Below are 26,307 nucleotides of genomic sequence, written 5' to 3' on the forward strand. Positions count from 1 at the left end.
CTGCTTTTAGAGACCTCTATCCTGTCCCCCCTCCGTCTCCTCTTTTCTAAGCTGAACAGTCCCAGTCTCTGTAGCCTTTCTTCATCTGGGACCTGTTCCCAACCCCTGATCATGTTAGTTGCCCTCCCCTCTCCCAGCCTTTCTCTTCCCCTCTCCCACCTCCTTTTCCCAGTCTCCCCCAGTTTTGTTCAATAAAGACAGAGTCAATGTTGGAAGAAACGTTATCTTTATTTTGTACATCAATAAGAAGGGGGGCTAGGGAAGGGTAAGTGGAAGGAGGTGAGGGAGGAATGGGGTACGAGCCCCCGATGGGGAGGACTGGGCTGGCTCTGCGGGCTTCTGGGGGTGGAAGCTCTCCTGCAGCCCCCCAATTACTCCCTCTCCCCAGATGGCAGCCTGCGGCAAGTGCAGCCGGGCTGATGGCCGAGTGGTGTGATGTGCCCAGTGTGAGCACTCAGGGCACTCCAAGCCAGAACTTCTTTGCAAGCGGGGCACCCCTTAGAACTGTGTGTCCGGGGTGGGGGTCGGGACCCTTTAAGCGCAGCCCTCGGCTAGCCTGAGACAGCATCTCCATGCTCTAAGTCCTCCTTTTATGCCCTGCCGGCACTGCTTCCGGCCATCCTTAAGCCCTGTTCAGAGTCCACTCAATGTGGACTTGCTAGTTCGAACTAGCAAAACGCTAGTTCGAACTAGTTTTTAGTTCTAGATGCGTTAGTTCGAACTAGCTTAGTTCGAATTAACTAATTCGAACTAAGTTAGTTCGAACTAGCGCTGTAGTGTAGACGTACCCCCTGTTGCTTTAGCCTCTCTTCATATGGGACCCATTCCAAACCCCTAATCATTTTAGTTGCCCTTTTCTGAACCCTTTCCAAGGCCAAAATATCTTTTTTGAGGTGAGGAGACCATATCTGTACACAGTATTCAAGATGTGGGCATACCATACTTTTATACAGGGGAACTAAGATATTCTGTCTTATTTTCTATCCCTTTCTTAATAATTCCTAACATCCTATTTGCCTTTTTGACCACCGCTGCACACTGTGTGGATACTTTCAGAGAACTATCCACAATAACTCCAAGATCTCTTTCCTGATTTGTCGTAACCAAATTAGCCCCCCATCATACTGTATGTATAGTTGGGGTTATTTTTTCCAATGTGCATTACTTTATACTTATCCACACTAATGTGATAAACCCCTTAACCTGACTGTCCTGTCAACTGTCATTTGTTTGCTTGTTTTTTTAAATTTATTTTTGTAATTTGACTTTAAGAAAATATATCCCCTTGATCAGGATATGTATGTAAAATCCTGTTTAATCAGTTAACAGGTTAAACGTTATGTTTACTTGGTAAACTGCTTAAATAGGGGCTGCCCCACCTGCAGCAGGCTGCTCCAGCTGGCTCCTGCCTGCGGCCCCGCCCCCTATTGGCTAACCTTCACAATTACATGCAGGGCCCCTTCTGTATAAGAGACAGCAGGATGGGGAGGAAAGAAGGGGAGCTGGCTCCCTCTGTATACCAGTTCCCATCTGCCCACATCGTGCTGCTGTCTCTGGTAGAGGCAGCAGCAGGTGGGGTGCATATATAACCGTGTACATGTTTACACTTTCACATTCCTAACACTATTTAAGAAAAAACTAGTACTATCTACAAGGGGTGGTAACAACTAGTTTTGGCTGATTTAAATATATGCTTTAAAAGAATAATTTTTATGCCTATTTAATATGTACAAAGACACAATTTCCTGACAGGTAATATGAAATAAATTATCAAAGTAACTGAAACTGACATGGTTATATTGTGTTATTTTGACAAAAATATTCAGAACATTAAAATATTATTTGAAGGATTTTTACATTTTTGGTGTAGAATTCCCCCAAGAATAAATTATGACAGAACAGCAATTTTTTTTTAAATGAAACACTGGTATGTTTCTGATTTAATATCAGTACTATGCCCTGAACAACATGTTACTGGCATGTCACCAATTACATAATACTTTGGAATGTTTGCTTCATGTAGGGAAATTGGAATACTTACAAAATTTTGTTTCTAAAATTCTGAATGAAGGATTGCATCTCTAGATATCAGCTTGGGGTTTGTTTGGGTTTTTTTTTCCATTTTTTAAACTGAGATCTGGAAACACTAAAAATATCTAGATGTTTACTAGAACCAAACATTGCAGAGAAGATACTACAATGTTCTACATTTTAGCACTGCTTGCATATCTGCAAAGCACAGACCTAGCCCATCATTACCAGCAATCCAGTGTATACAAGAGAAGTGAGACCCAGTTATTCACATTTCTGAAGAATTCAAGTTACCAGCTGGTAAAATCCTGTTCTGCCCAGCTCCCCAATATTGAGTGTTTTTGTCTAGGTAAATATATTCTATGTTTACAGCCTATCGTATTATAGTGTAAACATTTCATAAAACCAAATAAGACAGGAAAATGTGACCCAATAGGCTGCATGAAATCTTCCATGCTAATCAATGGCAGGCACCACAAATTACTATCAAAGCACATGCTAAATGTAACATCTTAAGACAGTCATCAATTACAATACTGAAAAGGACAAACGATATAATTTAATACTCATATGCATCTTAACCACTGTTATGGGCACTACACCAAAATGCAAGGAAAAATTTAGAGGAATCCCTGGCAACACTAAGACAGACCAGCAATTTATCTAACACTATCTTTTGTTGGCAGCCAGAGTATTAGATTTATACTACTAACAGAACATAAACAACTGAACAAAATGAAATTTAGAACAGTACTAATGGATAGCCAGCTCAAAACCAATGGCATTAGTTCTCCTCACAAAAAGAAAAACTATTTCAGACCAAAACTGGAGCTTTTATTTAAAATACAAGCAAAGTAGTAAGAGGCAAGATGGCAAAGTAGAGTATAACACTCCTGACAAATACTTGGATATGCACCGAACATAAAATCATCCAGAATACATTTTCCAAACCATCTCAGATTGGTTATGTGCTTATTTAGGTCCTTCGCTATAGTATCTGAACACTTAAATAATATTTAAAGATAGGAGTGACAGACCTCTCCTCTCCCTTCCTTTCCAAACTGTAGAAAAAGTAGCTCAATTAGCTTTTGAAATGCTTACTTATGAGTTCAATGGAAGAGCTATCATTCTCTTTCTCCACAGGTAAGGCAACAGCAAGGGAGAGCTAAATCAAAGTAATAGGATTCATAATTCTAAAAGTGGTGAGATCTGTAAATTATCACTTCCGCTGGGAGTTCCTTTCCAAAGTCCACCTCTTATAAAAATTTTTGTCACCACATATATAAATGTCCAGCTATTGGTCAACAGTTTTACTCTTCCAGTGGACTCCAGCTCTTATGCAAGGTCATCATATAAAAGGCCATCCCTCCCAGACAGAATGTCCCTCTCATGAATAAGTCCCAAAGAATAAGTACCCAGAGAAGAGAGGGTGAATTGCTAGTTTTTTCCTAATGAGATTACAACCTTCAAATGGAACATCCTCAAGCGTGGTTTGGATAGCCCTGTGGAAGCCCAAGGTCAGCAGTCATGACACCCATCTCATGATTATGGATTGTGACAATACAAAAAGGGACATCTGGCAACAAGATATTGACACTAGCCTTCCCTCCTCCAGGAGGACCTGGAACTAAGATATGTTTTACTGAGGGAGCTTGCTAAAATTCACTAACTCATATTTAGACATTGAAGTTGGTAGTTCGCTATTCAGAATGCTAACCTGACAAAAACAGCTTTCTTCCAAAGAGGTCTAGTACTTTGGTATCTGTATTTGGTTAAGTGGATTTGGGCTGAGGTAGATGGCTTCTTTTTGTAACTGCTTGGACCACCCAAGAATTGGAGGTAGGGTGGGAAAACACAAATTCCACACCTGTAAGGAGACCATAGTTATTTGTCAGCCCTCTTTGGGACACAGGTTGCAGAAGTGTGCAAGGTAACTCTGGTAGATTCCATGATGGCCTCATCAATCTCGACTGACATTTAAAACAGAGATGTAGCCTAGTAGATATGCAACCATATGCAGGCTGGATCCTGGAACTCCTAGTGGAATTTGGAGAGCATCTGTGATTTTCTAGAAGGGATCCTGATATAATCTGGGAATAAAGGGAGGTGCTGCTGATGGTGCTTCATGTGGAGAAGACAAAGTTTCACTTTTGGATCAGATGATCTTCCATTGTTTTCTCCCTTGTTGACTATGATTCTTCATCTGGTGGTAACCAGTGCTGCGTGCAGAACACAAGGTCCTCATATTCAGGTGCCTCTAAAGAGATAAGGATTGGAGAGTAGGGCTACGTCTACACTGGCCCCTTTTCCGGAAGGAGCATGTAAATTTCACCAGTCGTCGTAGGGAAATCCACGGGGGATTTAAATATCCCCCGCGGCATTTAAATAAAAATGTCCGCCGCTTTTTTCCGGCTTTTAAAAAAGCCGGAAAAGAGCGCCTACACTGGCCCCCGATCCTCCGGAAAAAGTGCCCTTTTCCGGAGGGTCTTATTCCTACTTCAAAGTAGGAATAAGAGCCTCCAGAAAAGGGCGCTTTTTCCGGAGGATCGGGGCCAGTGTAGACGCTCTTTTCCGGCTTTTTTAAAAGCCGGAAAAAAGCGGCGGACATTTTTATTTAAATGCCGCGGGGGATATTTAAATCCCCCGCGGATTTCCCTACGACGACTGGTGAAATTTACATGCCCCTTCCGGAAAAGGGGCCAGTGTAGACGTAGCCTAGGGGTATTGAAGTGGACCCCACAAGATGCACCATTAATCCCAAGGCACCAAATGCTGGCTGTCAAGGACATGAGGGAGAGGGAGTGCATCTGGAAGCAGTCTGGGATGATGGTTCTTTGTGGGGGATCTGGAAGGATAGTCAATACCAGCTCATTTTCAAATGATGAACAGGCAGCAGCTTGGGGGGAAGAGGGGGGAGGCAGGCAGCTCCGCGGAGGCAGTGCTGGGGGGAACCAGCCTTTAAGTCAGCTCTCTCCAGCACCAGCTCCTGCTTCTCCCCCCCTTGCTGCCTCTGATACAAAGGCAGCAAGGGGTGGGGAGAGAGGCGGATAGTCAACTAGTTGACTTGACTACCTAATAAGCCTAGTTGCTCAACTAGTCGCTTACATCCCTAATCTAAACAGTCTTCTTTAGTACAAGCTGTTGTAGTAAGATGAAGGCCTAAAACAAAAGCCCATGTAGTACAGGCCTGAGGCCTAGCTAACAACAGACAACACTTGGCTAATATAAAGCAAGGCCAAGCTGTGAGCAAAAGGCAGGTCCCTGCTCACAGAACTTGTCATGAACAGAGCTGAGAATGTAAAACACTAACTGGTAACAGGCCCAGGTGTAGAACAGTAATTGGTACTGGTCATAGCTTGAAAGCACCTGGCAACACCTGTTCATTAAAAAAAGACCTTGGTACCCACACTCTCCACAGATACAGACCCAGGTTCAGGAAAGGGTCTAAAATAACAGCATGATGGATAGAGATGATCTAACCAAACCACAAGGTAAGGGAGATGGGTGGTATCTAAGTAGCAACAGAGGGTGGTAACCTGACAACGTCAGAGGGGGACAATCTGGCACATCAGGTGTCACATGTAACTTGTTTGTATCTCTATATAAAGTGGTGTCTTGGGGGGGGGGGGGGCGAGTCTTTGACCTGGGGGCAGTGGGACCACCCACTGATTGAGTCATTCCATTGTAATGGATTACATACACGTAGTGGTTCAGTAATGTCTACTGATAACTATTACTGTACTTCTCTTAACAATAAATCTGGCCCAGCACCTTCCATCCTTATTTGGTTTGTGGTCTTTGGGGGCTCTCTTGAAGTCTGCTGTGTTAACGTGTAAATCAACACAGCACACATCATTGAGCACACATACAAGCAGCCTTCTGGTTATCATCATTGATGGAGCCAGAGACCTGTCAGGAACTCATCGGGAGGACCCCACCTGACTGACAACAACTGCGAGTACACCTGTTCTGAAGTGCAAAGTCTCAGGTGGTAGAAGGTGAGACAGTTTTTCAAAGATTTGTGTGAAGTACTTTGAACTGCTGGTACCAGATGCCAGTGGGATACTACCCAGTGACTCCAAAAAGGCTGAAGGGAAGCAGGAGGACCCAAGATACAAGCAGGGTCTCATGGAAAGCTACATTAAATGTTTTCAGAGTCTGAGTTCATGAGACTACTTGATACATGGAAAGAAAAAGCAAAGATGCCCCATCTCAAGAAGATGTGAACACAAGCAATACAGGCAGGTGTCGTGCAGGTCACTTACCAGTAAAACAGACCCCAGAGGCAGGCCAGAAAAGGGTTAAAATAGGTAAATAAGACAAAGAGAAGGTAATGGAGGGGGACCAATCCTCCAAGAATGAGTACTAAAACTAAACTAAACTATCCCAGCTAAAATGTTGTTTATAATATTTACAGACTCTATGTAGGAGAATGAAGAGGAGACAAATGGACACAGGAGGTTCTGGGGGGGGGGAAAGAGTCAGTCTAAACTGGCACTTCTGTCCTCATCTGAGAGCATGATGAGGTGCAAGGTGCAGACCAACAGACACATCTAATGAAGAGTTTTAGGTCATAGGCCCACTGTAGATTTGTAGTAAATACCCAAAAGGATCAGCACTCAAAAAAGTGAGAAGTAACTGGCATACATAACAAACCAATACTTTTAGCATCATATCATGTAGACCTGCTCTGAGCCACTGTAGCTATCAGGGCTGCCAAGGGATGGAAAAAAATTGCAGTGAGACTGTGTCAACCTACAGGGGAGCAAGGTTTGTAGAGTAGTGAGGAGTAGTGGGGTTCTGGTGCAGAAGGAGGAAGAAACCATGATAGGGCAGGTGCAAGAACAGGAAATCAAGAAACCAGGGAAGCACAAGAACATTATTGCTTTCTCCACATGCCAGATCTGACAGTTTGCTGAGGAGAAAAGTCATGCTGAATTGAGACCCTTGCACATACGTTTATTCCTGGAGATATTCTGCATCAAAAAATTAAACATTCTGAACATTATTTTAAAATTCTGCAAATTTTACTTGTCAAAAAACAAATATTATCATGTCAGTTTCAATTATTTGGTAATTTATTTAAAGATACCTGTCAGCAAGTATGTCTGTAACAATAGACACAAAAACAAGGTTCAGGAAATGCTTCTTGCTAGGCATATTAATACTGAGCTGGACACATCTTTGTTGATAGTTATCTTTTGTTTCAGGGAAATGAAATGTTTAATTTAAACAAAGTCATTATATTAAAATACATTATATAAAAGTACAGTGGAACCCTGATTATCTCATCTAACTGGGATTGGAACCAGAATGAATAACCAGAAGTCCAGGTATACTGGAGAATGGGTCGCTGGAGCTCCTGCCATCTGGCCTGGGTAGCTAGGGCTCCAGCTGTTCAATTCTGCATGAAAAAATAAAGTCTGCTGGGAACATTATTTCAGCACAAATTCTTCATTGCACAGTGATACAGGCATCCAACAAGAGTATCTGTTAGATGGAGAAGACAAGGACACACTAACCAAAGCCTGCCTTCTTCTCATGCTCTATCACAGCATTCCTTATTTACTACCCCTATTATTCTCTGCTCCTTAAGGCCAAACCTCTCTGCTACCTTCACAAACTCTTCACTCTCAAATCCAAAACCTCCTAATCCATCACTTGCTGCTACTGCCTCCCTAAAAATACTTGTTTTCCCCATACACACAAAAGAACATAAGAACGGCCATATTGGGTCAGAACAAAGTTCCACCTAGCCCAGTATCCTGTCTGTGGACAATGGTCAATACCAGAAGGAATAAAAAGAAACAAGTACTCACCAAGTGATCCCTCTCCTAGCATCCATTTCCAGCCTCTCACAAACAGAGGCTTGGGACACTGCTCCTAGCCATTCTGACTAATAAGTATTGATGGACCTAACCTCCATAATTTATCTAGTTCTTTTTGAACCCTGTTAAAGTTCTGGTCTTCACAGCATACTTCACAAGTTTCACGTGCAAACCTCAATTAGGACCTTGAACGTTTATAACACTCATATACTTTTACAGTGAAGTAACATATGCTCATCTTCATATACTTTGCTGAGTCATAATTAGAGATGTGAATGGTTAGCTGGGAAGCAACACACTGACCAGGTGATGCATACCAGTTACGATTAACCAGCAGGGGCTGGAGCAGCCCCCCACTCACCATGGGCAGAGGGCTGCTCCAGCCTGGCAGCATGCCCTCCAGCCTGGCCACAGCTGCCCCCGCCTGCAGCGGGTCCTCCAGCCCCACATCTGAAGAAGTGGACTGTGTACCCATGAAAGCTCATGATACTATATATACATATTTTTGGGGGGTTAGTCTCCAAGGTGCTACAGGACAACCAGTATTTTAAGAGTTTTTTGGTTAAACATTTGATTAAACATAACTGGTTAACTGATTAAATAGAAATTTACATCCCTAATCATAATTAAACCTTTGCACTTCTTTGTGATTTGGAGAAAAAGGATGTGTGTTTCCTGGGTAGTTTTATATGGGAAGTGAAAGCTTGTTGTAGAAGTGAATAATCTATAGCTTTGTTTACAAATGAATTTCATATTAATGTTGTTACAGGGTCAGTTGAACACGCTGGCAACAGTGGAAGCACAAGCACATACAAGGCTCTAGCAGCTTAATTAATGTAGTTGTAAAGCTAATCCAAGCCACTAGAACCTTGTCTATTAGGGACGCCCAATTGTGCCAATATCAGTTGGCAACAGCAGAAATTTCTTTGTTAAATAGAGTCTTTGAAGGTTTGGAAGTGGTGAGAATAGAGCAGTGGTTCCCAAACTTTTTGGCATCACGCCCCCTTTTTGATTTTTCAAAAACCCTCACGCTCCCACATCCCTCCTCCCAAAAAATAGCAGCCAAACTTGTTGAGAGGGGGGGAAAAAAAAAAAAAAAAAAAAGGAAAAGGACCTGATTGGTGCAGCAAAACTTGATGGGGGAGAGGGAGAGAAGCTGGGTTGCCTCGCACCCCCCCATCCCCGGAATTTCTTCATGCCCCCTCAGGGGGCACGGTCCCCAATTTGGAAACCCATGGACTACAGCAATAAATTTCATGAACTGAACCCGCTCTCGATGTTAGTGTACCATAACTGGCAATTTCCTGGATTTTTTGTGACTGGACGGATAGGAAATGCACTTTTGTAATACCGTATATACTCGAGTATAAGTCGACCCGAATATAAGCCGAGGCACCTAATTTTAACCCAAAAAACTGGGAAAAAGTATTGACTCGAGTATAAGCCTAGGGTAGGAAATGAGGCAGCTACTGGTAAATGTAAAAAATGAAGATAGATACTGGGTCTAGCCCCGGAAGTCGGGGCGAAAGCTGCTCCGGTGCCCCTGGTCTGCTGGAGACCGTCTCCAGCAGACCAGGGGCACCGGGCGGGTTCCCGCGCTTCTGAAGCTTTGCCAGAGCAAAGCCTCAGAGGCGCGGGACCCCCCGCGGCTGCGGCTTCAGTCCGGGAGCCTGTGGTCTGCTGGGGACGGTCCCCAGCAGACCACAGGCACCCAGATTGAAGCGGCAGCAGCGGCGGTTCCCCGCGCCTCTGAGGCTTTGCTCTGGCAAAGCCTCAGAGGCGCGGGACCCCCCCGCGGCTGCGGCTTCAGTCCGGGAGCCTGTGCTCTGGCAAAGCCTCAGAGGCGCGGGGAACCGCCGCTGCTGCCACTTCAATCTGGGTGCCTGTGGTCTGCTGGGGACCGTCCCCAGCAGACCACAGGCTCCCGGACTGAAGCTGCAGCCGCGGGGGGGTCCCGCGCCTCTGAGGCTTTGCCCGCCTCAGTTCTCGAGATGCTGACTCGAGTATAAGCCGAGGGGGCATTTTTCAGCACAAAACTGTGCTGAAAAACTCGGCTTATACTTGAGTATATACGGTATTCTCTGACACAATTAAGCATGTGTGTAAGAATATCAACCAGGATTAAAACTTCGATAACATATTATCTATGTATGGAAGAAAGGAAAAAAGTTGCTGTAATATGGATTAACCACAATCATGTCTGAACGTGATTAATTTTGTGGGCAGATCCCAAATATTTAGTTTTTTTTCTATGCTCTATTCAGAATTCATATCAACAATATTGTCAGAGAGTGGGTCCTAGCACTCTTATGTATACATGAATCTAATAAAAGACCACTATGCCCACCCAACACTTACAATTTTTATTCTTTCATTACCGTTGCAGCAATACCAGTTGAAAGCATTAATATAAACTCACCATTTTAAACACTGACTCTGTCATCTAACTGCCCAGAACTTCATAAGTGCCTTCAACTAGGGATGTTAAATTTTGAGTAACTGACTAATCGAGTAGTCGATGCATTTTGCAGACTATTCAATTAGTTGATAGGGCACTTCTGCCTTTGAAGTGTAGCAACAGCCCTAGCACTGTTGCTACACTTCAAACATAAAAGCACTCCATAGAACCCGGGGACAATGGGGGAGTCTCCAGCTGATCCCAGGCTCCATGTGGCTCTGCCACTTTGAAGGACCCCCTCCTGCCCCCCTTGCTCCCTCTTTCGGATAGAGACAGCGGCGGGGAGAGGAGCGGAGGGAGAGTGACTAGTCATTCACATCCCTACCTTCAACATTATAGCATGGTCTATAGTGTGAAAATTATTCATTGCTTACAAGTGGTGTCATCAGTTGGTTTGTTTTTGTTTATTTAGTCTAGGTATATGATTTAACATAATTTGTACAGGACAGATACTCTTCAAGAATCAGTGCTCGACTGAAGTCTTTTCCTCCCTTCCCAATCCAGACTGAACTGATACATGATGGGGCTATTGAGAGTAAAAAAACTGAATTTGCCAATCCTATTATGTATTCATTTCCTCTAGTTCAATCAGGAGTCCTCCATATTAGTGAAGACAGAATCTCTGTAGCACTTCATGATAGACACTATTTTCACCAACGGGAAGGATTCTTCCATTAGCACAAGAAGAATTTGTCCATCAACCTAGCACTGTCTATACTGAGGGATTAGGTCAGCATAGCTACATCTCTCAGGCAGGGTATGATATTTTCATTCTAGCAAGATATAGCTATTCCCATGTAAAATCCTAGTGTAGACTAGACTTAAGCTTGAAACTTTGCATGTATGGAGCCCTTATTTAGAAGCAGCACCTTGTTAAGTTTGAGTGGCAAAATGGGAAATATTTTAGTAAGGTAAGTAATTGAAAAATCATCTTTATTATGATTTATCTTCAGTAGCCATTTACAATTTTTAGTGTGGTTCAATAACCCCCTGTCAACTTTTAAGCATCATATAGCAGCTTTGTCTACAACAGAAGAGTTGGGACCCAAAATTCATTTTTGGATAACAACAGTGGACATTCTAATTACTTTAGTCAGTGTTCAAGAATTTTAAAACCTATGTTTTGTCTAATCCTGCTATGTATTCTCAGACCAGTTTGATATACACAAGGACTGTCACTTGGACAATTTGCTTAAGGGAGATTTTAAGGTCCCACGAAAGCATACAAGAAAAATCTCTGGTTGTAAAAATGGAAGATTCTGCTGTTTCATCATGGCTGTCTACCATTTCTGATTCAACCTGGAGTGTTTTGCACATTCTGACCTACTGTTAAAAATATAAAGGACTGTTCTACATTATAAAAATTGCACTGGTTGATTTAAAATTGATCTAGTTACACGAGAGTAAATCCCTAATACAGAAACATGAACCATTTTAAACTTTTTTTATATCAGTTCAGCTTAAATTGATTTACATTAAACAGATATATGATTGAAAATGGTTTAAGTGAATCTATTCTTGGGATTTGCACATGTAGGTGTAACCTGTGTAATACAGACCAGCCTTGATTTTCTTTTTTGCTGGCAAAGATGAAAGTGCCCCAACATGCTCTTCACCTATATGGAAGATGTATGCGGCCTAACAGCAGCAAAGGTGGTAATGACAGCTCTCCTGTTCTGTTCACTTCAATGAGGTGTGAACATCAAATCCAAATTCAAACTATTTAAATGCAAACATGAGCAGTCACAAGTATTTTGTCTAACTCGCCCTCCCCCAACAATCTTATGTACTAAGGCAATGTTGTTAAGATTACACAGTGAAAAAAATCAAAAATATATTTCAAATGTGGACTAATGTCATTAATGATAATACACACAAGTAGTAAAATGGGTATTTATATTTGTAAGTTTAAGATTTCATTAGCAGCTTGCTTATTTTAATTAACATGAGGTGAGCACACTGGAAGCCATAAGTAACATCATACACTGAGGATTTAGGACACTGCTCCTTTATTTCCTACATTTTCAATACAGATGCTAGTTGTGTCACTTAATACACTACTGGAGGGCAACAAAAGACTTGCCTATGTTAAGAGTAATCCAGTTTAAGTCCATTAAAACTGATCTAATTAATACACTATAATTCATTAATATACATACAAGTTTAAATATATGTCCCTTGCTTTCCAAATTGAGAGACCATAATTTAAAGTGAGGGTTATATCAGTGTAAGTGTCGCTATATTAGAGAAGTGCACTTGATTCTCAATTTAATATTTTTAAGACAATGTAACTTTCATGTAGAACAGTCTTTAACACCACAGTGATGAATTCAGTTAAAAAAAAACCATAAATGGAATATGTTAGTACAGTGTTTCTCAACGAGTGATACGCGTATCCTTAGGGCTACGTGAGAGAAGTCTGGGGGGTACCTCAACACAAGTGAAATTTGGCAAAAAATGTCCAGGATTTTGCCCTGCAAAGGGGATTGGGGAGGGAGTGACGGCATGTGCCTATCAAACTGAATGTTCAGAGCTATGTGCCCAGACATTAACTGCCACTGTGCATGCGCCCCAGCGCCTGGCAGGAAAAGCATGTGGCTGCAGCAGCGGCTCCAGTGAAACCCAGGGCAGTTCCAAGTTGGAAAGTGGGGTTAGGCCGGGGGGGAGGGGGAGGAAATCACTTCCATGGCTGCCTCTCCTAGTTCGTTTCCTCTCCGGCAGCCTCCCTGGGGTGCTCCAGCGGAGAGCGTCACTAAACCTGGAGATGCACATTACCCCCAGCAGCTCAGTACAACGCATGCCCATCACCCCTTTCCCGTGGCGCTGCAAAGAGGAGCTAAAAGGCAGTGAAGAGGCACAATAAGCTTTGCTTCAAAGGACCCCACTGCACCAGTGGCATAGCGAGATGAGGGGGAAGGGTGCTGTTGCCCCCGGGTGCCGGGCTGGGAGCATACAGCCCCATGCGGTGAGCACGGCGCTGGCAGGCAACTTACTCCCTGCAGTCAAGCTGCCAAGGCAAAGCCGGAAGGCAGGTACGGGCACTTCAAAGGTAGAGTTACCATACGTCCGGTGCCTGGCTCTGGGTGAATGCACTGGGTAGAGTGGGGGCTGGGGATGCCTGGCTCTGGGGGAAGGGTGGGTGCATTGGGTTAGAGTGGGTGGAGGAGGGGCTAGGGTGCCTGGCTCTGGGGGTACTTTTATATTTTTTAAAGGGACACTTTATTAAAAAAAAGGTTGAGAAACACTGTGTTAGTGTATACATTCTTCACTTTATATAAAGAATCTTCATGTTAACACCAGACCCTGCAATGAAGAATTTGCATAAGCGAAACTGAAGAGAGATTAACTAAAGAAACCAACAGCTTGCATATACTTTGAGACGCACATGAAATTAATGTGTCTCTCCAAGGACCCAAAAATCATATGAGAGGAAAAGTTCAAATTGTGTTTTATCCAAATAGTTTGGAAATAGTCTACAGTTTTCTGTAACTCTGCTACCAACCTATCAATATACTGGCAAACTAACAAAACAACCTATTTTCTTTTCAAGCTGCAAGAAAAAAATATTGACATTTTTATTTAAAGGTGGAGGGAGAAACTAACATCTTTTACGACTTTTAATTTCAACACACATACAACCTAAGCAGACTTCAACTGCTATTTCAAATGACCTTAAAGATTCACTGATCTGGGTGATAATGAGATACTGAGTCTTTCACTGCCAGGTCACTTGTTCAAATCCTGTCCAGATTGACAGCAAATAATTCACTACTTCAGAGTCTAGGGTTTGCAATTAACCTGTGTTAAAACTAGAACTGCCTTGTCTACATTAGGATTTTAACACACATTAGCTAACATTTTTAAAAATGTAAGCCACGATTTACCAAGTTTAGCTACTATATATTTGAGAGAGTCTGTTTATCCAAGAACCCCTCTTAAATGGTAAAAGCTAGGGCCACCAAATTTGGTAGTCAGCTTCCTTTTGTCATAATTTTAAAGCAAGGTAAGGGTTTGATTGTGCCAGAAACATGGGCTGTGCCTGGAATGGGATTGCTTCTCATAAGAACTACAGTAAACTTCCGATAATCCGGCACCTTTAGGACCCAGGGGGTGCTGGATTATCAGATATGCCGGACTATCGGGGGGGAGGGGGAGCTATGAGGGGTTTGGGGTGGATGCGCCCCTCGACACTGTGGGACCAACCCGGCAGCACCCCAGCTGCTCTGCCTCAACTTCCCCAAGTCAGCCGCTGCTGAAACTGACCAGCAGCTGAATCGGGGACACCTGGGGCCGAGGGGCGTCGCTACAGGACCAACCTGGCAGCACCCCAAATGCTTTGCCCCAGGCATCCCCACTGCTGAAACTGACCAGTGGCTGACTCGGGGAAGCCCGGGGGCAGAGCAGCTCCAATTGTCCAGCTGCCCAGAGCTCTTCCAGGTTCCAGATGGTGCCGGACTATCAGGAGTGCCAGACCACTGGAGTTTTACTGTATACAGAAAAGAAACAGAACCACCAGGCAGGTGAAAGGAGCTGGTTGCCCCCTGCCCAATTCAGGACTGTCCTAACCCCAAGCTGCCTACCTCTTAGGCACCCTTTGTGGGGGGTGGAGGTGGGGCTGAAGCCCCCTTCTCCGATTCATACAGGAACATTGCTGGCTGTTTCCTTTTTGTCATACAGCAAAGGGAAAGTGCACAATTTGCAACATTCCTCACTCTGGCTGGGGAATGCATGGATCAGACAAACCTGGACCTGTCCTAGCTGGAGGATATGTACCCCTCCCCCGGCTGTGCCTACTGGAGCTGCAGCAGTCATGGAGAGGCACGTCTCACCTGACCAGATACTGCTGTGGTGAGAGGGCAGGGGTAGTCCTCTCTTCCAGAGCAGCCTGCTTACTGAACCCCTCATCTTCTGTCCCATCCCAGAGCAATGATTTAAATGAAGTATGTAAATCTTCATTTTATTTTCCAAAAAACAAAAATTAAGGACCCCAGCAACATCAGGTAAATCTTCTAGTATTTTATAAAATGTTGTATTGTACAGGCCAAGGAATTTTCCATCTTTCTTAGCAGATGTTTTATTAACAGAAAGATTATACTGAAGACCGTTTTTTCACCTGTGTCAGGACTGTGCAGAATACCACCCTTTCACAATATTTATGCATTAAATACAATATCAGAAATATTATGAAAAAGTAAATCAATTTTTAGATGTTTTTCATGTGATGGAGCAGCTGAAAAAAACAGAAGAGCTTGAACCATGTGATCTGTCAACTTTCTGCAGGTCAGCAGTGGTCCACTGACCACTTTCAGAAACAGCAATATAGACAAAACAATTTAGAAATACTCCTCGTCAGAGTCTCTCATGCTTTAAATTGATGGATACAATTAATAGAATAAGATACATCAACAGGATGTAAACATTACTGCTCCCCTTCAGAAAGGACTTTTCTGCACTACAAACTTTATTCTTCCACTGGGAATAAAAGAATATAAGCCTTGAGACAGACATGAAATATATTCCAATAACAACTTATGAATCTTCAATCTTATCTAAATTTGTGCTGAAACTGCATGCTAATATGAGTTCCCTGCTTGATATACACTAATGAACCATGTTATTAATTGTTTCACAAAACTAAGTTAAGTTATATGTAAAGCAAGTTGAGAATTGAGAGCAACCTCTGTTCAAAGGTACCTGGCTGTCCTTCCCCACTCCTGCAGCAAGTTACCCACTGACTGCCTGGAAGTGGGGCCGGTGGAGGCTTTGCTGCAGGCTCTGTGATATAAAGCTTATTTAAGGTTTATACTGCAGAGCCTGCAACATGTGTAACTGCTATGATTTTCAGTGGTCACACGGTTACATTTTAAACTACATTTTTACATCCCTAGTTGAGAGATGAAAATTGGTAAAAATGTCTGTACCTATTCTACAGTAACATTTCCAGTATTACTAGAACAACTGCTAGACTAAATACAAGACAATTGCTAAAATTCTCAGTGTAGCTAGGTGCTGTAAAGGAGGAGTCATTTTTTATGTTGACAGCGGAAAAAGTGTTAATACCTACTAACAAGAATCATGATTAGGTATGTTCTTGATAGCAGGGTTGCCACTTATGTATGAATGGTTCTAAACATAAAACATGAGCTGAAATGAACTACAGCCCAATTCTTGAAAGAAGGCAAACTTTAAAACCTGTTAGTGTTCAATTTCTTTCACCAACCTACTACTGAACTAAAATATGTAGTGACATACAAAATACGCAAACATTATTATTCTTAAGCTTAAAAAAAACCCAGCATAAAATTAAGAATGACACAATTAATGATGACAACATGCAGCTACTACAGAGTCTGAAAAATGACTAGTTTATTTTCTTTCATTAAGATCTGATCCAAAAAACACACACAAAAGTAATGTTTCCCAAGTAGTCCCACTCAGGCAAACAAGACTTCTCATGGCACCACAAGTTCTATAACTATGCATCTGCAAGATGTGGAACCTACATATTGATAAAGTTTACTAAGCATGTTTAATAACTGAAAACACTAACAAAGTTATGTCCAAGTAGCAGATCTCCACTAATACAACTTTTTGTGGTCACTAAGGATGTAAACATGTAACCATGTAAACAACTTACTGATAAGCCTGAGCTTACTGGTTAACATTCAGTTACACTCAGGCACCCGTTCTACACCTGAGGGGCCGGCTGTCGCCCCATACTGCTGCCTCTGTATCAAAGGCAGCAGTACAGGGTAGCAGACAGGAGCCAGTGAGCACCAGAAGCGGCAGGACAGCAGCCAGAAACCAGTTTAAAAGCCAGCTACTGGAGTACACTGGCTCCTGGGGAGCTGACTGCCACTGTGGGTGCGTTTAACCACTGAGGTTTTTAGCAATAACCCAGTTATCCGCCTTTTAACATTATATCCCTACTTGTCACCAACTGTGAGGACAAAAATAGGTGTGAAATCAAGCACCGAGGAAATTAGACAATTAGCTGTGATTAGCATATACATCACTTGCTATTTCAGTACTTGCTAGCTTTTACATAAATGCTTCAATACTAAGGAAGTTAAAACAGTTAACAGATTACAAGATAACACTTAACCGGTTAATGGTTTTATCCTCAGTCCCAACTCCTGACCCCACTGTGAGGTCCCACTATGACGGTGGAATCCCACCACCTTGCCTACCAGCCCCCTCCAGGGCCAAGGATGTTCCAGTCTGACGCGGCTATCGCTGAAATTAATTGGCAAAGGCTGGTTAACTAATAAGCATACCATTAAGCCTCATTCTTATCACTTAACCATTGAACATCCCTATTCAATACGATACTTAGACATGAAGAAATTCATTTTCCTGTTTAGATGTCATTAAATTACTAAAGCAGTAGTCCTCAACCAGAGGTCCAAAGCTCCTTGAAGGGACAGAAGCAGGTTTGAAGGGCTCCGCCAAGCAGGGCAATCATTAAACTCACTGGGTCCAGGGACAAAAAGCTAAAACCCAACCACCCAAGCCCCACCACCCAAACATTAACATGAAACTTGAACAGCTTAGCTTCGCAGGCCCCATCACATGAGGCTCTGGGCAACTGCCCTGGTTGCTACCCCCCAAATAACAGCCCTAGCTTTTATATGAAATAGAACCCACACAATTGTTGTGACATAGGTAGGCTGTAGAGTTTATACAGCATATTTGGGGGGAGGCCTCAGAAACGAAAAGGTTGAGAACCCCTGTCCTAGAGCTTCAGGGACAGGTGCATAACAGTGTTATGCAATTGTACATGTATACTTAATTTTTTTAAAATAATAATTCCTTTCTATTATTTTAAGAAATAGCAGCTTATGAAATTTATGTAATATAGCTCTTCACTGTATATGAAAACAGAACATAACTGAATTTCCTAGCTTTTCAGATTACTTGTTAAATAATGTATTAACCTAGTTTTTGCATTCATGTATAAATACATATATATCTACACAGATAAGATCTGTACAATAGATAAATATACAAGTACCTTAAAACACCTAGGAGCAAACACAATAATAATGAAAGACCTATTTTGCCTGTCCTCAACCAATCCCACCTAGTTTCTGGATTTTTGTTTGCCGAAAAATTCCCACTAATACAAAGTGCTGTAATATATAAACAAGTTGTGTTCTTTAGCCACCATTTCAGCAAGACTTGGAAAACCAATTAAAACAGTTTTTAATATTACCACCACCCACAATGTGCTAACAACAGAGATATATGGAACGGCAGTACTAGAAAAATTTATAGTGAGGGGTTGAAGCTTATGAACTTGTAGCCTACTGAAATGATCACAAGGACAAATAACCACACACTACCCCTACAAAGTGGCTTGTAAGAAGGACAAATAACCACATACTGCCCCTACAAAGTGGCTTGTAAGATATTTTGAAATTTGTAGATGAAAGAATTGGCTAGTTTGATTTTGAAGACATTCAAATATCAAAATTCACTGCATTATAACTAAATACCTATTTAAGCTAATGTCATCTAGTAGTTTGTCCTGATTGTGTATAAAGTTTATCCCACAGTAAACCCAAATTATTTCTGCTGATGTATAAATACCTTTTGGCAATCTGAGCCAGAAAGCAACCAGTAAGTTGTAGTAAATTGGGTAGTATAGAAAAAGAGCGTAGCTATATCACCCCAAAGGCTAAGAAGTATTACAGGGTGGGCATCAAAAAGTTTACATCTTGGGAAAGTCTGCAGCCTACACCCGCTCCTCTGTGTGACAGGAAACGAACTCCAGATTTTTCCTTCCAGTGCTTTTATTTCGCCCCCACTCACACCGACAAAACTGTCTGAGGCAAATTGAGACGGGGTGAATTCACACATGGCACCAACTGCTAAACACGTTTCCTCTTCCCTCCCGTGACCCCTCCCAGCTTCACCAAAAAAAAAAAAGGCAGGAAATCCCTAAAACATCCACACACGCACACACCCCGCGCGCGCTCCCAAGGGAAATCCCTCAAACTCCTCCCCGCTGCCCGAGAGGAAACCCCCGCACATGGACACACACCCCCAGCCCCGGCGAAAAGCCCCCTCCCACACACACGCACATCCCGCCTCGCAGGAACCCCCCAGCCTCACTCATCCCTCCACCCCGAGCCGCGGCTCCTCACACGCCCCCAGCGCCCTCCCGCCACGCAGCGCCCCGCGCCGGCCCGATCCGCCACTCGCCCCACCGCTGCCCACTCCCAGCCCCACACCACGTGGGGCCTGCAGAGCCCGGGGATGCTTCACTCCGCCCGGCGGCTCCCAGACCCCGCGGGCCGCTGTGAGTCAAAGCCCCCGCCTGGGCCTGGCAGAGCGGCGCGGCCCGGCCCATCCTCTCACCTGCTTGTTTCTCGGGTAGGGCTTCGAGGCGCCCAGGTGGTACCGCCGGGTCCGGATCTTCCCCCCGCCGCCGCCGCCGCCCCCGCCCGAGGCCATGCTGGGATCCGGCCCCCCGGCGCAGAGCGGGCCCGGCCCCCGCTCGCTCCTCTTTCCCCCCGCGGCCCGGCCGCGCCGCCCGCGCCCTCTTCCTCTCTGTGCTGTCACTGTCTCTATGGCGATGCCCCCGCCGCGCGCCGCGAGGCCTGTCTCGCGGGCTCCGGGGCCTCACGCGCTCGCTGCTGCCGGCTCCGTCCCGCCCGCGCCGCGGCCGAGTCCGTGCACCCCTCCCCCCTCCCCGTCCGACCAACCACACAGCGCCCGCCCGGGCGCGTCGCGTCACTAACTCGCGCACTTCGGGATGCGTCATCCTGACGCGACTTTCCCCAGGAGCGTTCCCTGCCTCGAACGCACATGGGAAGTGTAGTTTCGGGGAGCGCAGAGGCTGGCGCGGGGCAGGGAGGAGGAGGTAGTTGGAGACCGAGCCCGGCTCAGGCTCTGCGTGGTTTTCCTGAAGCTGATCGCAGCGGGCATTGAGCAAAAACCCCTCACAGGTTGCAGAGAAAATCCTGAAGGCAAATAAGCAGGACAGCCCCCCCGTATCGTCCTTTAGATCTTGCGATTTTCAAGGCTCGGTCATGATTTATTGAGCGCCCGACCTCTCTGTGGTAGGCTTCCGAACACGTGGTAAAGGAGTCACGTCTGCTACTAGACCCTAACAGCCTTGGCTCATAAACCAATTATTTGGGGGCTAGATTCTGGTTGGTGTTATAAAACCCGCCACAGTGCAAAGGGAGGGGCGGAGTTATGGGTGGTGCCGGGCAGAGCAAGGACCACGGAAAGGCACATGATGTACTAACGGAAATAAGTCCTTTACAAGTGACACACAAGAGTCAGCACTATTTCTAGGTGAAGCCAGACCTGTAAGGTGTAGTAAAAATGTAGTCACGCAAGTTATATAAATTGTAATAAAAACAAACCAAAAAGTGTCAAAGAGGTGCTTAAAACAAGCCAATGAAGTGATTCTGATTTATATCCACGATTGCTCTGGTCCATTATACTTACAAATATGTGAAATAGGGTGTAAAATATAAAAATATCATTCCAGCTAGCTTTATAGAGAAGATATTGCCCTACAAATTGCCTTCATTGACTTGTGAAAGAATCAATCATTTCTGACAGTCATTAATTTCATTTGTTTCTCTCTCCAATATGGGAGATGGATTGCTATACTTTACACAGTAGCCTGAATCTAAATAAGTAACAAACAAAAAGGCTGGGCTAGCTATGGAGGTTTTAGTGACCAAATTCTTCACCAGATTTGTAGTTCCAGGTAATCAGCAAACAGATGAAGGGGGAAATTTAGAATCAAAAGTATTACAACAGTTTTATGAAATTCTGGGATTCATAAGACTCACATCTTATGGGAGAAGGTGGAATAGGCCAAAAAGGATTAAGCAAACTATCTTTTTAGAAAAGTATCAAATTGGCCATAACCAAGCATATATTCTTTTGACAGCCTATAAAATAGCAGTCAATGAAAGTACAAAATATATCCCAATTCACTTCATATTATGATAAACTGAAGACCCCGGGAAACATCTTCTGCAGAGTTTCTGGGAAGGAACAAAGAAATTTGTATCACTTGAACTATAGAGATATTCCACAGCCCCAAACTGAAAATGCCCACATTTCCTTGGGAAAATCTGAAAGCATTTGAAAATTAAAAAACTTTAACAAACAGTTCATATGGGAAAACATTTTTGGGAGGACCTAATAGATTCCACAGTCTTGGTAGGAGCCCTAAAACTGAATTAACTTTGGGAGGGATTCTCTACAACATTGACAAAGATAATTGAAGTGGTGAATAATGTAGTTGGATCCCAAAACTAAGCCCCAAATTATCCCTAAGGCTCATCTCAGGAGGTACAAGAGAGCCAGAATTCCAACTAGGCTATCCTCAGCTTTGGCTCAGAACACTGTTTAGATGAGGCTGAAAGACCATGAGATGCCCTATTAAAACAAAATGGGCAAAGTCCTTCATGGTCACAGCCTTCAGACATCAGAGAAACAATGGACACACGGCAGGAGTCAATAAAAAGCAGCCCTTCCAAACTGCTGAAAGAAAATCAAGAGAGCAATAGGAAAAAAAATTAAATCAGGTGTGGAAGACATGGAAAAATCCAGACAGAAAGAATGTTACTAAAATAATTTACTGGCATTGCCTATAATAAAGGTTAGGCTAGAACAAGCTGGGAATGATGTGAAGATAATGGGACAAGAAGCAAAGCAAGAGAGAGCTGTGTGGGACAGTGGAAAAGAGTTGTTCCTTGTCTGTTAGCAGGTTCCACAGAAAGAGTGGAAACCCTACAGGAGTTCTCATCACAGCTTAAGTATGTTGTGCACAGGTATAAAATCAAGTTGAAATAAAAACTCTCTACATCAACATTTTCTAACTTGGATATCAACATTCAGAGACTTATGCACCTCCCCATCCCTTTTGCAGAGCAGTGTCCTCTCCCTTCTCCTACCCTGCATCAGTTCCTCTTTCCCAATTGCCCTTTCTTCTTTCTAAATTATTCACAATCTCTGTCTTCAACCCCCATCCACCCAGCTCCACCCTACCCCCAAGTCTTTACACTTCCAAAATCCACTCACACACAAACACTTATAGGGGCTCATTTACTATTTGCACAAACAGACTTCTGAACAAGGAGAAAAACTTTCTAACATTTCTACACTAGTCTCCAAGGAGAAACTGATCATCTGTGCTTTCCCCAGCTAGGATGGTGGGACACACTGACAGGTGTATGTGCTCCACATCTAGATCCAGAGATCCTATTTTTCCTTCCTCCATCTTGGGGAGGGAGGTTGCAAAAGCATTTTGCTTTTTTGTATGAGTAAATTACAGTTTGACCATGATCAGGCCAGTCTCAGCATGCAGGCTACAGGGTAAAGCCAAATCCAAGAACCTAAAGGGAAAGTGACAGAAGCTACTAGTTAAATTCTTTGCATAGTTGCTTACAAACCTACAAGAGAACTGGGACTGTTTCAACCCAGGAATGAAAACTCAACAGTAGGGAGCAGCAATCTGCAGGAGACAAAATCTTGCATCCACTATGTAGACTCAGTATTTTTGAGGGATAGCTGCATAGATTGTTGGAGAAACAACATTGGCTTGCCAGCTGTCTACACTGGCCACTTGAATTTCCGCAAGAACACTGACCATCTCATGTAAGAAATCAGTGCTTCTTGCGGAAATACTATGCTGCTCCTGTTCGGGCAAAAGTCCTTTTGCGCAAAAGGGCCAATGTAGACAGCTCAAATTTGTTTTGCACAAAAAACCCCCATCGTGAAAATAGCGATTGGGGCTTTTTTGCGCAAAAACGCATCTAGAGTGGCATGAACGCTTTTCCGCAAAAAGTGCTTTTGCGGAAAAGGGTCCATGCCAATCTAGACGCTCTTTTCCGCAAATGCTTTTAATGGAAAACTTTTCCGTTAAAAGCATTTGCAGAAAATCATGCCAGTCTAGACGTAGCCCACTATGTTATAGCACTTTTGCTGACCCAAGACCTTAGCGACTGCTAGTATAAGTTAATAATCATAAAATTAAATAATTTTGGGGGGCAAAGATTGTCTGACAAATGTGTTTATACAGTGCTTAGCATGCCTAGCACTGCTCTTACTGGAAGGATCAGAAGAAAACAAAGGGTGATTAGGGCCACTCCTTCATATCACAGGAGCCTTCTGCAAAACAATGGGAGAAAGGGGCAAATGGCCCAATGGACAGTACTTTCATGAAGCTCATGGTGCCATGGGCAGAAGCCACACCTTCAAAGAAACTATTCACTGCCTTTCTTCTCCCTCCACCTGGTTCTGTCCACTACCTAGTCCCAATGTTCTCCTTTCCCACAGTGCACTCAGCTCCAGGGCAGGAGACCCTAAGTAGCTTCAAGGGGCTCCTGGACAATAGATACATAGGCCCTTGAAGTGGCACTTCCCTGCCCTGATGCTAAGTGCTAAACATGGGGGGCAAGATGGAGGGAGGGGAAAGAGGCACATTCTTCAGAAGTCCCAATCCAAAATAGCCCTAGTCTCATCCTCCTGCCATCTGGGAACTCCCCCACAGCAACCCCAGCTCCTCTTTCCAACACAAGTAGTGCAGGACAGTTTTCCAGCCAGTTTTCCAGCCAGTTAGTAACTCACCAAATTGAAAAGGAAGAGCAGCAGTAGCCACTGCCCCAGGGCAAAACCTGTAGAGCCTAAGGCCAGGTCTACACTAGTGGGCAAAGTCAAACTAAAGTATGCAATTCCATCTCTGTGAACAGCATTGCTGGAGTCAACGTACTTTAATTTGACTTACCACAGCATCCCCACTGAGGAGAGTCAACAGGAAAAACTCTCTCAACTTCCCTTACTTCTCATGACCCAGTGGAGTATTGGAGTCAACAGGAGCATGATCAGTGGTCGATTTAGCATGTCCTTACTACACCTGCAAGCCAGGCCACCACTTCCCACACCTCCCATTGGCCAGGAACATTGAATCACATCAACTGATTGCTGCAGGGCTCTATGCCTGCAGACACTCAGTAAACTAACCACCTTGCAGGCTGCCAGCAATTAACCCTAATGAAATGGATCATCAGAAGGACCCAAGGTTCCCCACCCCTGCCCTAAATTGACTCCCAGGCGATCAATATCTGCAGTCAACCTCTTGGTAAGTAAAGATAAGGCCCAAGTAAACAGCAAATCAACTAAGCCCCCTTCCCCCCCGCCCCCAGAATCAAGGCCTCCTAATCCAGGGAAGAAGCAGGACTGACTTCTTCCCCAGTTCTAGCAGGGCCTGCAATGAGGGAGTGGGAATAATAGAACCAGTGGTCCCTGTGGGGCCAAGATGTTCCCTTCTCTGGCTGTGATGAAATGTGGAGGTATCCTAGGTATCAAAGGCCGGAGTATTGTAGTAAATCTAAGTCTTCCAGCTGGCTTACTCATGCCTCAGAAGGGCAAAATATTCTTCAAACCATAGGTCAGGTTGACTACCTTAGGGAATCCCAAACTTTTTTCCCTGAAGCCCTCCTGTGCAGCTGCAATAGGCACTGCATTCCACTATTTACACATCTTGAGGAAATTTCTTTATACATACATAGAAATTTCACAGTAAATAAAACAATGTGCATGTTTCCTTTGTTTTGATGTAAACAATTTTAATGATAGAAATTTCTAGCAATCTGCACAACAAAATGTTTAACTTTTGAAACTCAACGGTTATAATAAAACTACACTTAAAAATGTGAGTGTGAAGTTAATTTAACAGGGAAAACAATTTTGCATAAAACTGAAAATAATCAAGACAACAATTTAAACAAAATTGTTAAAAAGCACATTTGTGGTGTTTGTTGCTTTTGAAACAACTAGCTGTCCCACTTCGAACAAATGTTTTCAATTTTTAGTGTAAAAATTGAAGTTTCTATACTATGCAAGTAAAGACCCATCCCTACTCTCTATTAAAAAAAGAATAAAAGGTTGTAAGTAAAAATGTAAAATAACTTACAGGTCAGGAGTCTTCTTAATGAGATGATGTGCTGCCTTCTCCTTGCAGATTTTTCCAGCTGGGGACATATGTTAGTGAGGCTCAACCTGGTCTCATCTTCAATTTTCAGCCCCCCTGATGACTCCAGCCCTTAAGAGCTTCCCCATCTGCTTTCCCAGTGAAGGCTAAGATAGCACCATCCACTTGCCCTGCCTATGTGCCCAGATGGGCCAGAGTTGGGAGAAGAGTGGAAAGATGCAGTTTGAAGGGGTAATGCCCCTACATGACCCCACAATCTACACTCCTAGCTTGATTGGAAAATGCAGTTGCACCAGCAAATGGCCCAGGATTGTGTCTCAGCCCACCTTAGAGCCATGGCCCACAATCTGGAAGTTCCTAGACTACAGGACTCACATTGAGGTTGTTGGCCCCAAATGAAAATCATGCAGGGTGGAAGGGGACCCAGAGGACTGCAGGGCATGGACTACCAAGGTTTAGCAATGACACATAGCTACCATAGCTGGGACTTACAAACTTCATAGAAGTAGGACCCTAGTAGCCTTTATTTCAGAGATATAGGGGTAGCTGCTGCTACTGTACAAAAATTCAAGCCACATGTTCTACAGCTCAACACCACAAGCAAACTATACTAATAAAATGAATTCAGTTGTCAGAAACAGAGGCTGCAAAGGTCTTGAAATCCTTATCAAACTTTCTCCATCAAGCTTCAAGGGGACTATACATACAAATACATCACTCCCCAACCCCTGCAACATTCCCTTAGCTCCCCTGAGCCCATCACATTTCCTTCTCCTTCCCACACAGATCCAATAACTCTCCCTCCCACCCCCATGCAGTCCATCCACTATCCCTTCTGGCTGCCAATTTCTCCTTCAGTCCCCTATTTGAGGGGTTCCCAGATTGTGGGTTTGGATGCAAAGCTAATAATTTCATATTACGGGTTGACTGGGAGAGCTCACAGCAGGTGGTGTGAAGAGCTTGCAGTAGCAGGAAGGCATCTGATAATGGCACTACAGTCTCCGAGTTACAGACCAAACACT

General features: G+C 43.7%; 1 protein-coding gene across 3 annotated transcripts in view; it reads right to left on the reverse strand.

Annotated features, from left to right (window-relative positions):
- The window catches only part of NUP153 (nucleoporin 153), an 81,548-nt gene extending 61,546 nt beyond the window's left edge, over positions 1 to 20,002 (reverse strand). For all 3 annotated transcript variants that reach the window (XM_075921223.2, XM_089776377.1, XM_075921222.2), the window contains exon 1: positions 19,681 to 20,002. In XM_075921223.2, coding sequence (XP_075777338.2) covers positions 19,681 to 19,776 — 96 coding nt within the window. In that variant the 5' untranslated portion in view covers positions 19,777 to 20,002. The remainder of the gene's footprint in view (positions 1 to 19,680) is intronic.
- Between the last annotated feature and the right edge of the window lie 6,305 nt (positions 20,003 to 26,307).

Source organism: Pelodiscus sinensis, chromosome 2 (genome assembly GCF_052426305.1).
Source record: "Pelodiscus sinensis isolate ZL-2025 chromosome 2, ASM5242630v1, whole genome shotgun sequence".
In the NCBI taxonomy this organism is placed as follows: domain Eukaryota; kingdom Metazoa; phylum Chordata; order Testudines; family Trionychidae; genus Pelodiscus; species Pelodiscus sinensis.